Source organism: Corvus kubaryi, unplaced genomic scaffold, assembly GCF_017639235.1.
Source record: "Corvus kubaryi isolate FWS band 111438036 unplaced genomic scaffold, C.kubaryi_AGA036_p1.0 37397, whole genome shotgun sequence".
Lineage (NCBI taxonomy): Eukaryota > Metazoa > Chordata > Aves > Passeriformes > Corvidae > Corvus > Corvus kubaryi.
Window position 1 is genome coordinate 11,943,738 of NW_024581136.1, and position 12,420 is coordinate 11,956,157.

The following is a 12,420-nucleotide window of genomic DNA, read 5'->3' on the forward strand; positions in this document are numbered from 1 at the left end:
ATAAGCAGATTCACACAGGCTCTGTGAGGCATCAGCCAAGTTTTGGAGAGCTAATCACAGTTTGTATGTAGACATTCACTACATCATAATCAGGTTTCCTCATCTTCTCCTTTTGTCCCCTCTTGATTGATCATATTTTCTTGTTTACTTCCCATGTAAAGAGTTCTGGTTTTATATATGAATAGCAAACATGTAGAAACACAAATAAATGTTAGAAGGAAAATAGAGATTATCTTCTGAAAAGAAAAATGAGACTCCTTTCCCATCATCCCAAAATATTTCTAACCACCCCCTGGCTTTTTTGATGCAGGAAGCCAGAGATGGACTAAAATTCTGTCTGTTTGCCACTAGGCTATTCAGGCATGCCATTACTTTTTCTTAAGGATTCAACTACTTCATTGTTATACACTCAGATGTTATTGTTCTATCCTTAAGTGGTTTCAGGTTTTTGCATAAGCTTTGGAATAAAGCTGGAGGCACTGTGACCCAGACTAAGTAGTAGCACGAGTTCACAGCATCTGTGCTGGATTTGTGTTGGAAGGTTCCTTCACTTTTTGCTCATAACCACTTAGAGGCACTAGAGTGTGGTCTTTCCAGCTACTCCACAAACCTTCTGCTGTAAGGGGCAGCCACCTGCATAATTGCAGAGGGAAGAGACTAGCAGAGGGGCAGCTACTTTGTTCATCCTTACCTTTAGGTCTCTTTGTAGGCAAGATAAGTGAGAGGTTTAAAAAAACCCAGTCGTTGTCTAAAGGGTTTTATCAGGCATTAAATATGGTGGTTTGTTGGTCATTGGTTTTTGGGTTTTTTTTCCCCCACCTCACCTTAACTAGGAGATCCTATCTCACTGACATCACCAATGTCAGGACAAGACCCTGAAATAAATTGGTTCTGCTGGATCAATATCTCTAAATAAATTAGCAGAAAAAGAAAATCATTAGCAAGGAAATCACTTTTTTGTTGAACCGTCATGCAACTTTAAATTTCTGTTATTTAGGGTATGAGTGGATGTGCATTACATAGTTTGGAAAGAGGAGGTTCTTGAGTTCACAGCCAGTTATACTGATGCAACTCGGGACAATCCAGGTTTTGGGTCAGGTTCTGAGGGCAGAAAATGCTAAAACTGCATCATTCTCTGAGATCTGCACTTGAGCTTTACAGTATATTTTGTTACATCAGCTACACTACACTGGTAGGTTTTAGTTATGCTGGGAAGGAGGATTATATGAGTACTGTAACCAAAATGAAGTATAGCCCAAGGACATTAAGGACTATACCTTGGATTATATCCTTGGTAGCATTATTTGTATGCAAACTTGATTTTGTTCCCAGTACATTGTGCTCAACTTTTAATGTTGGGGAAAGTCGTATTGTGTAGTAGAAAGCTGTGAGGTCTCAGGCTTTGAAATTACAGTAAGGGTGACTTGTATCAGTTGTTAATGTGCAAACATCAGCTTCTGGGCTTGCCCCCCACCACAGTTGAAGGCCTGTCCTTTTAAACTGGAAGAAATTTGTATCAGGAGGACAAATCCCAGAAGCAACTCTTACTTACCAAACTGGCTTTGAGACCTGAGGCAATAACACCCAAAAGAGTTTTCCATTGTAATCATACCCTGAAATCTTACTTAGCAAGGGCTTCTGATGTCAGCTTTGTGTTCTCTGGTGAGCTGGATTGGATATCATTCTTTTGCAGAGCAACTCCATGTCTCTTGCCAGCTCTGTGACCTCCTGGGTCAGCTCGTGAGCCTGATGTACAATCCATTAACAGGATGCATCTGCTGCATGCAGTGGGAGAGAGGCCACACTACTGTGTTACAGTTGGGAGATGTTTCCAAAGCCTCTCTGAAGTCCTGTTTTACTGTAAGGTTTTTCTCTTAGCTGCCAGTTGAATGTTATCTTCCATCATGTCATTTGACATGTGTGGTACTGAATTGGGAGATAAGAAACCTGAGAGGATTGTCAGAGCAAAAGGTCTGGATTTAAGAATAGAAGGTCAGAGCAGCAGGTCTGACAAGCTGAGGAAACATTTATTTGAAGATTTAATCAATGCCTGCCTATCTAGTGTTCATTTGGATAGGGATCTGATGTGGGTAATGGTAAATTTGAAAAGTGTAGTTTCAACTACAGTAATCTACTACAGGACCATAGTCCCTTATATTTTTAACACTCCTGATATAAGTTTTACCTTTTTTTACCATTTTCCTTTTCTAGTAGTGGTTTGTCTGGTGGATAAGAAGCAGGGGTTGTAGTTTTTGATGCCTGCAATTTTCTGCTCAATACACATCCTGAAGCCAAGACGATTCTGGCTTTGTATCACAAACACAATACATTCACTCTCCATCAAAAGTAGCACAGGCTCAAGTCTGAAACCCACAAATAGGTTTTTTGGATTGAAGTAAGGTGTACACCTTCCTGGAATATTTTGGATTAGGGATAAGATAATAAGATTCTCTAAATTTTGGATTTGGGGTAAACCAGAAACTGCTTCTTCAGATGTGCAGTTTCTGTCAATAGTAGAGATGGGTGTTAACCACTGGAGAATCTTTCTGTGACCTGAAAGCTGTTAAGTTGTTTGCATGTATTATATACGTTTGCATATACTGCACCTGTGTTGTGAAATAGAATAAATGCCCATTATGTTTTTATTGCTATTCAGTCTGATTATATCTACCTGTGGCTACAATTAGGTGAATTGATGTCCCTTGCAAATTTTAGGTCTCCACCTAAAATGAGTGACACCACTCTTGAAGCTGTAGAAAAGTAGTGGGTTAAGTTCTGTCACTGAACAAAATTACCAGCTCCTCTGTAAAGTTAAACTGTCATTTACAAACTGTGAACAGGGAAGAATTTTTGCGGGGGGATAGCTGTAATGACTACCACAGGCTCCTATTTTTTTTTGTTCTCTGTGCTTTTTTCCCTCAAAACATGCTTTTTACTGCAACTGTGCATGTGCCATCAAGCTGTAATAGTTGGTGGCAAGTATTCCACTTCTTACTTGTGAAATTTCTGCACCAGCAGACTACATGAAACCTAAGATCAGGGTAATAGAAGGTTATTAGTTTGGTTTTTTAAATCAGTCTCTAAACCATTCAGAGTGGATTCACCAGGCATTATGTGGATGTTTGCTCTTCCATTTAAAAGTAAAGTGCTCATTGCAGCAAACAGCATCTACCCTAAGTGAGCTTTTCTTTGGATGAAATATATCAGTTTTCTGCATCTCTGTCCATGGGATGATTTTTGTATTTTTCCATTTATGTATGGAAAAGAAGAAACAAGCCTACCTCTTCATGTAAGTGAGGAGAAGTTTTTCTTTTCCTGCTGATACAGTATATAATGCCCTTTACACAAGTTGCTGCAGGTTTTTTGTTTACATGAGCTCTTTAAGGGTAAGGTGTTGCTTTCTGTAGGGGTTTCCACAAACTTTTCCTGGTACTGTCCTCAAATCATAGAATAGCCCAGTTTGGAAGGACTTTGAAAGGTTGTCTGGTCCAACCTTTTGTGATTTCCTTTAATGTTAAAACTTTCCTTCAATGTCATCTTTTGTCTTGATGCCTACATCCATTTTCACTGGCTCAGGTCATCATGTGTTGAAATGTCTCTCATCATGATAAAGGTTATCTGCTGGTTTCTTTTGCTCACTTTTTGGTGTCTATCAACGTCATCCTTGTCTTTAATTTTAAATTGTCTTTGCCAGGACCTGTGTGTATAGCACTGTTAAAGTAATCATTCACATCAGGGAATTCTAAGTGTCATGGTAATAAAAACAAGAATGTCAGATTTGTAAAACTGGTTAAAGAATAAAAAGAACTTTATTTTCTACTCACAGTGAAGAGTGGCAAGTTTCTTATGTCTTCTGTGTAAGGCTGTATATTTCTGTTAAAGAGCAGCCTGCTAAATAGGGTATTTATGTGCTTATTCATCTGTACAAATATGTCCTCTAAAGTAAGTACTGGCACGTTTGCACAAAAAGATTGGAAGCAGAATAATTAATGTTGGTCTTATTTCATTGTGTTGAACTGTGTACTTTTATTTTAAATTAAGACTGTTCTTTTTAGATACAAAGCTGTTCCAAGTATTTTCGTCTACTTGAAGAGAACATGGCATATTTTGTACTAAACTACTCAAACCGTGAATTACCACCATTCTTTACTTCAGTAACTACATCCTAGGTTTCCCTCCAGAAACTTTCTTAGTTTATCCCCTGGAGCCTTTTGGGATGAAGAATTGATAACATTGCTGAAACACCTTAAATTGTCTCTCTCAGCCTTTGTTATGCTGTGGTCAGAAACTCCAGTCGAAGTAAGTGTGGAGAATAGTGGCAGGTGCTTTCTCAGAAGCTGAGGGCTTCTGATCCACACCATGTTCAGGGTATCTCTCTTAGCTGCCTCAGTGGAGTGAGCAGTACAGGTCATATATTCCTGTAAATTTGTCAGTGCTTTGTGTGTAGCTGTTCTGACAGTGACAGTGTGGAACAATGTGCAGACTAGGTGTGTTTGCCAGGTGTTGAGAGGAGAACTTCCAAATATATCACAAGAGAGACACAGCAATTTCAGTTCTAAGGCATACGAGGATTGGGAGAACGTGTTTATACTTTTCTTTTCAAAGCTAATAGTCTGTTAATTTTTAGCAAATTTTTATTGGTTTGTTTTTTAGAACTGTGCATTTCTCTGTGATTTATTTCTGTTAACTTATTTTTTTTAATCTTCTTTATTTTAATGTGTGCCTGTTTGCCTATAAAGGGATATTACTCTATGAGCCCTTGTGATGACGGATATGTAAGTGTCTCTCTTTATTTCCTTTCACGTTGCCTGCTCAGTCTGTCACAGTCTGTATTTCTCTTCATTTCACAACGTGCAGCAATTTTCTCTGCATTTTAACTTGTCACACCAATAACTGTGTGGTTTATGAAGAGCCAACAAATGTGCAGGGCTTGGAAATTGCATGGGGAATGGAATAGATGTTCTGGCTAACCTTATGGCTTCATAATGCACATAACACAGCATGTCAACATGAGAGCAGCTTTGTCCACAACTTCTACATGAAACACAGCTTCTTATAGCATGCAGGAAGCAATTGTTTCTTCCATGGAATCATCTGTATATAGTATACATTCTCTGTGAAGTGTGCCAAAACCAGCTGACCCCACAACACCTTTGACAAAGCAAATAAATATTATTGCTCAAGATAATTCAGCAAGTTGAGTTGTGCTCTTCAGAGGGATGTTGTGTTCTGTGTATTTGTATTTTTCATTCCTAAAGTCAAACTTCCTTTCGGTAGTAAAGATTATAAAATTCTTTCACACAGTTAAAATGATCCTCTCTCACTGAAAACACAAAATTATATTTTGTGTAGTGCCTGTAACTTGTGTAACCCAGATGGAAGTTTGTATTCTGGCAATACTACAAGTGCACCATAAGTATCTAATTTTGCCCATAGTCAGTGCATTCTTTGTGAAGAAAGGAAATGAGTCTACTTCTAAGTAGCTCAGTATGTAATCAATTCATAAAAGTCATTGACACAAATTCTGAAAAATGCCAGTCAATTTAAAATAATACATACTTATATTTTTATCACTTTCTTTAGGTAAAACAAGATTTTGCCTTTCAAGAAAAGCTGCCTAAATTTCAAACATATATATCACCTGGAATTACAGTACACCCTTGTGGGCATTCAACTTTCCACTTAAAACAACATTTTATTTTGAGAAATAGTCATAGAAGTATTGAATGCAATGGACTATTCCTTACATACTTCTTTTTATCTTGATGTAGAGAACACTACCCACATCTACCTATGGTGAAAGATCACCTGTATCAATCAACCTGTTCCCTTTGATGACATGAATGTTCATAATGGACACTTTTTGCTTGATGTTAAGCATTTTGTTCTCTCACATAATGCTCTATTTTGAGATTGAGAAAGGTTGATTACAGATGAGCAATTATGAATCAAATGATTTTTGCTAAAGAAGAACTTTTTTCTTATAGAGATTAGTATAAAGCATTAGTTAAATGTAACTTTATACAATGTAGAATGTAAAAACTTACTGTGCAGAGTTGTTTATAAAATTTTTGTAAAGCTGTCTGACTGATTCTGAGGTATTTCTTGAATACATGGGTAGCTTTCAGCTCCCCTCACTGTTTATGTATAGTATTTTATACTTTTTTCTGACATTTGTGTTGTAATTACATTATCACACAGTATTGCTGTGTGACTTTTTAATGTACACATCAGATGTCTTAGGGAATCTGTTTTATATGGCAAGTGGGAAGTTTTCATAACAGCATATCTCTAGTATAAGTAAGAGAAAAACATAATTTAAAACATTTGCAGATCTTCTTATGAAATAATACTTTGCATAGCCCCAGTAAACCTGCCTGGTTACACAAGCTCAGGGTCTAATCCCTCACAGGCTGCATGGAGCAGTCTTCTTGTTATTAGTGTGTAGCAAATGAGCTCAACATAGATTTGTGAGTTCTAATGATTTGTAGAAATCTGCTCAAATTTTGGTTTTACTCTTCACATATTCATCACATATCTTTGATTATTGATTCTGAATCTGCATTGGATTTACACTGAATTCTTACGGCACATTTTCAGAGTGGGAACTGAGGTCAGAATCTGGCTTTCAGCTTTGCCTTCAGCATATTATGAATATATACATCAAACAGCAAAGGGGATATGGCTTGAATATAGGGCTGCAGTATTTGATAAAAACAGTTGTGGTTTTGGCTTGCACATGAAGTGCATCTGTTTTCTTTTATAAATATTGATTTTTTTTTTTTCCCTTTGAACTTCTTTGGTTTATTCCATGCTGTTTGTATTCATGCCTGTCTTTGTTCAAAAATAAAGGGATGCCATCTGTGGCTAATGTGCACTGTGACAGAATTATTTGACTTAATGTGGCACCTGGTTTGGCTTTGGCAAGAACCAGCACAAACATAAGTCTACCCCATGATCCTACCGGAATGAGCTATGCTTGGGCTGTTTTTCTTCTTGTGTTTCTTTTTCTTTCCTTAAGACACTGAGATTCTGTATGTCTTTCAATTATGACAAATGATCCTCTCTCAAGATAGGCTTTGCATGAAATAAATTTTTTTCAAGATGAAGTCTGTGGGTGTTGGGACATAGGAACATGTTCACCCTGGCTTCTTCACACTCTATTTTTCATAGGCAATCTAAGGTATACCGTTACTCAAACGGTTACAATTATGTTTAACCTGTTTCAGGAAAGGTGAGACTGGGGAAAGGACTTGGGAGAAAATGCTGAGGAAATAAATCTTGTAATCAAAGAAAAATTATAGTGAAGAGGAGCTACTAAATCATTTCTATTTATGGTGTTTGTGCCATAAGTATTCGATTGTTTAATAGCAAAATAATAACTTTTAGCTCTTGCACTCTGCCATTCATTGCTAGATCTCAAACCCCAGCATGTTCAAGAGATTGATGCCTGTATCTGCTTTCCAGATGAGAAAAATTGAGGCCCAGAGACGTGAAATGACGTTTGGATTCTGTCTGCAGTTGTTGGCTGAATCAGGACAATAAGTGTGTCTTCTGAGCCAGTGCCTTACTCACCATGCCACAGTTACAGATACAGATTAGCTTACTTATGACTAATTGCAATAATGCAGATGTAAAGGAAGAAAGGAAACCTCTGCCTGTGACATGGTTGCATTCTTTCTGCTTATCAGTGGTGCTGACCATAGATTGAGAAATGACAGTGCAGTGAAGAACAAACCAGCCCCCCAAAACTTTCTCCATTCCTGTTTAGCTTTGATGATTGAACCTGATGTAATAGGAACTTTATCCTTACTGCTTTCCCAGAAAGACCAAAAGCCTGAAAGAGCTTCCTTCCTCCTGTGCAGGTTCTAGACTGATAAACTGGGTCTGATCAGCAAAGTGACCAGAAGTCTTTCCAGCTCAGTGGTTCTGCCCTCAGAGCCCCAGTGTAGGGCCTGCCTCGCTCTCTGGTGCCTTTTTGGTGTAGGTGGAGTGCAGAAGGAAACCATACTAAATACTTTGCTGTACTCCATCTGCTGGCTTAAAAAGTAGTTTGGGAATTAGTAGGACCTTGTCCTGTTTGATATGAATGTTTTTCCAGTTGAAGTTTCTGTAGTTTGAAATTTATAAAAGCTTGCAAAATCCTACAGTTGCCAAGAAGTTTTATTTGTGCAGAAGAGTGATATGTGTATCTTAACCAGTTATCCTCCGGTTAGATTTTGGTTGGAGCATGTTTTTCTTTCTTAGACAGCAAAGAGGTGTGTAAAAAAGACTTTGTTGAGAAGCAGAGAATCCTTATATACATCTATATATCCCTAGTGCCCTGCTCTGTTTCTTTTCTCACTGCTATTCTCTGTTTGACCTTCTCATCTCCAAGGGCTCTGTAATTTTTTTGCATTCAAGTGCTATAGTCACTTTCTTCCATTTTCTCTAATGGAGAAAGGAGAAAGGTGCTGACAGAGGCAACGAAAGTGATTTGTGATTTCATTGCACATTCAGCTACAAGGTGTTAGGCTTTAACTGGGAAAACAGCTGTGTTTAAACAAAATTAAGTCTTTATACTTATCAAAAATGCTAAGGAAAATGAACGAGGGCAAAACAGTCTAGGGGCAGATATGATACTTTAAAGACTTTTATTCTGTGTAAGATAAACTATGGTATGAGAACTGCTGGTCAAGACAGGTTACTTTTGAGGTGTATGACTTGTTAATTGTGTATTGTGTACAAGTCATTCATTGACAAAATATAAAACGCTTTCCAGTATGCATATAAGCTTATTTCACATCTAAGAGAGCAGTTCCTTGTATTGCAAGGATACCCACCAAGTTGTTTTCAAGAATATGTCGGTTGGTGTAATTCAATATTCTCTATGGTATTTCATGCTTTTTATCTCCTAAATCCCACAGTTTTACATCTGACAATAGACATTGATTATATAGCTCCCACTGAAAGAGGCTTGGTTAGGAGAGAAGACCAGTTTCACAGGCATAAGTGGTAACAAGAGATTTTTAGCAGAGAGATCAGCACAAAGAGATGACATTGAATATTCTGCAAATACAGCATGTAGTTGACATCAGAATGCATGACATGAAGCACTCTTATGCCAGAATTGCTGCTTCTTTGCTCACCTACAATTAACTCTAGCAAAAACTATTTACTGAGGCAGACAACTTTCGTGTGGAACTTTTATATGGTTGCTGTTCCATGCTGTGTAGTGGTGCCTGTATATGCACTGTGTCACCCTGCATCAGAGAAGAAATATCCAGGATTTAATTATAATATCCTAGGCAGAACCACTGAGAAATGGCATGCTATTTCATATTGGTTTTATCCATACTAGAATACATAGTCCTGTCTTTACATATTAATAATTATACATAGGGGTATATTTTGGTAGCAGCAGGCACTTAATAACTTTAGTGTTGAAACAAAGAATTACAATAAATTTATATGTAGGAATGCATGCTGGGTCTCCAATGAAATATTATTGCAATTTCAAAGGTATGAAAATTTATGAAGTCAATGAATGTGCTTAGCAAGTTCTTCATCTTCCTCAGTGGGCTTCAGATAGTTGTTTCTATTCCTTTTTTATTATTACTTTTTTAAGTGCTTCAAGCATAGGTAATTTGTGGACTATGTGGGTGAGGATAATATAGCCAGATCATAACAAAAGAGATTTTTACCCGTGAAACACTTTAAGGGAAAAGAAAGATAAACACTGAAGTGCTCTTTCTTTAGCTGTGTTTCTGGTTTACAGCACAGGCTTTATAGGAAAAGAACTGCAGAACCTCAGTGAAAAAAATCACTTTGGACCTCATTGGGAACATTATGTGAAATTTGGACTAATCTGCTGTAATTTCTTTTTTTCTTTATTTTTGTGATCCAGGCTTCCACACTGTTAAGAGCATCTTTAGCCTCTATGTAAGTATTTGTTGCTGAGCTTCATTTCTATCTGTAGAGAAGAGGAGGAGGGGTTTGTAAACTAAAGTACACACTGCCAGTTGTGTGCAAATGGGAATCACTCCTCCTCTGTGCTTCCTCTGACCTGAGTGAATGTTGATGCAAATATTGTGTGGTCTGTGTTCTTCTGCTGAGCAGCTTCAGTAACATTCTAATTTCAACAGAATGTTGTTAATCTAGTAAATTTGCCATTCCACACCTGTGAGGTTGTTGCTGTATTTTTACTGTTTCCACATATTTCAGTCCTGTTGTTGTAATTGGTTTGATTCTCACAAATCCAGGAAAAAGGGAAGTCACTAATATGGATTTTTGGGTGCTTTGACTTTAATTTTTTTGTGTCTGACTTAGTAAATTTTGGCTTATAGTACTGAATAAAGATGGTATATTCAAGGTGAAGTTTTATTACATTTTTTGAGACACTGTTTTTATCCTGTTGTTTACAATATAATGGGACAATTAGGATTAAAATTTGTTTTGAAAAGTGGTAGGATGGGAAGATATTAAAATATTTTAGTGGATTGTATTTAAATATTAAGATTAAAACATTGACTGGAACCAGTTTTCTTAAGGGAAACTTCTATTAAATTTCATAATAGCAAGATAGTATTGATGCATAGAAAATAGTCCTGTATTAAGTCTCATGTTAAGCCAGCATACTCCAGCCTGTAAAAATCCACCTTTGCCTTGGAGAAGACATTTCTGTGTGCCTGAGGGCTCAGAGGTGGAGTTGGAGCTGCAGCTTTTTACTGCATCTGTTTCTAATTGTGTCAAGAGCCACGAGTGCTGCCCTCATGCCCTTGTGGTCCAGTAGGGGAGGGGAAAAAAATGATGTTGCTGTACTGCTTTGTACCAGTAAAAATCTCAGATGATCAGCTGGCTGGTTGTCAGTTTACTTTCTGCAAGTTATGATGGTAAGTGAGCTGCATGTATAATTAAAAAACAACCCTGAATTTAACAAGTCTGTTGCCTTAACACTATAATGGTAATAAAAGTGTGAAAATGTGGAAATTCTTTTCCTGAAGCAGACTTCCTGTTTTTGCTCTTCTCACCTCAGTAACATCAGCTGCACTGAACAAGGAGAGAGTTTTGATGAATGTCTTTTCCGTTTGCATTTAGGAAGACACAGGAGGTGCCATTGTTGCCCTCTTTGGATTATGAGAAGTTGAAGAAAGATTTGATTACAGGGAGTGATCGTCTCAAGGCCCTCTTACTGCAGGCTCTGCGCTGGGTAAGGACAGGGCCTCTGGAGGCATCCAGAGCTAAGATCCATTTTGCAAACAAGATGGTTGTTCTGGTGATGAGTTCAACATCACAGGCAGCTTCACTGTTGGTGAGGCTAAGGCTGTTGAGATTATGAAGGTAGCCCAGGCAGGAGGTGTCTGTTTGTAGTGTAGCAGTGTTCTTCTCATCTGAGGAGAGACAGATTCCTCACATGAGGAATTCCCAGATTTCTGAGATATTCAGTGGAAATAATTTCTGTTGTGTTTTCAAATAAATTGTTGTTTTAGGCAGTTCCTTTTTCCATATATCTTTTTTTGTTTACATTTATATAAATACTGCTGTATCCAAGACATACCTGACTCTAATCACCAGTTTTCCTTTATAATCAAGGTATTTTACAGGAACCTACTTTTTGGTTGACTTGGATCATGTAATGACATTTCAGAAAAATTACAGGTGACAACAGGAAGTTACATTTTCCTGCTGAAAAGGAAGCTGATGTGTTCAAAGTGACAAACATGAAAGATGGTAATAGTGGAATTCTGATCAAGTTTCAGTGTCCATTTTCACATAAAAACCAATCTGTTTGTTCTGACCAGTGCTAGTTTCTAGCCCAGTGCTCTGTCTCAGATGTTTAAGAAAAGCACCACATCTGTAGGTTTTTTAACTTTATGGGAAGTAATGCTGTATCCTTCCTGTATGGGCAATGATGACAGCTCCCAAGTAGCAGTTTTGTAATGGATCACAGAGCTGAGGTCAGGTCAGTTCATTTCATCTCTTTCCCTTAGATGAATTACTGCTCCCCATGAAAGAGGATTCTCAGCTACAGAGTATCAGCACCTTTAAAATCTCCAGGAATCATCAATCCACAGTTTTGGGTTTTTGGGGTTTTTTTTGACTTGTTTATTTATGTTGTTTTTTATTTAGCGCTTGACAACATCATATCCTGGAGAACAGAGAGACACTGTCATGCAAGCCTACATCAGTAATGACCTCCTAGATTGCCACAGCAACTGTCAGGTCAGCTGAAACTGAGAGTTGTCAGTTGTCCAACTTCTGTGTGATACTGCTCATTTGCGTCTATAAAGTGCTGATCATAAAATTTTATTGCTGTCTAGAAGGGGAGAAGAAAAAAAAAGGTAGTAGTGGCAAAATGGGGTGATACATTTAGTTTCTGCATCCCAGTCTTTAAATGTTGATGGCAAAGGTTTGCATTACAAGAGCTCTTAATGTAGACAC

At 37.7% G+C, this 12,420-nt stretch overlaps 1 protein-coding gene across 8 annotated transcripts in view; it reads left to right on the forward strand.

The window, feature by feature from the left end:
* Positions 1 to 12,420, forward strand: part of ARMC9 (armadillo repeat containing 9) — a 61,777-nt gene that overhangs the window by 14,309 nt on the left and 35,048 nt on the right. For 5 of the 8 annotated variants that reach the window (XR_006018415.1, XR_006018417.1, XM_042042440.1 and 2 more), the window contains exons 10-13: positions 4,740 to 4,775; positions 9,887 to 9,921; positions 11,077 to 11,188; positions 12,109 to 12,201. Coding sequence is in view for 4 of the 8 variants with exons in the window: in XM_042042440.1 (XP_041898374.1) it covers positions 4,740 to 4,775; positions 9,887 to 9,921; positions 11,077 to 11,188; positions 12,109 to 12,201 (276 nt within the window). In the remaining 4 variants the exon portion in view is untranslated. The remainder of the gene's footprint in view (positions 1 to 4,739; positions 4,776 to 9,886; positions 9,922 to 11,076; positions 11,189 to 12,108; positions 12,202 to 12,420) is intronic. The other 3 variants (XR_006018416.1, XR_006018418.1, XM_042042442.1) reach the window with 1 other exon arrangement.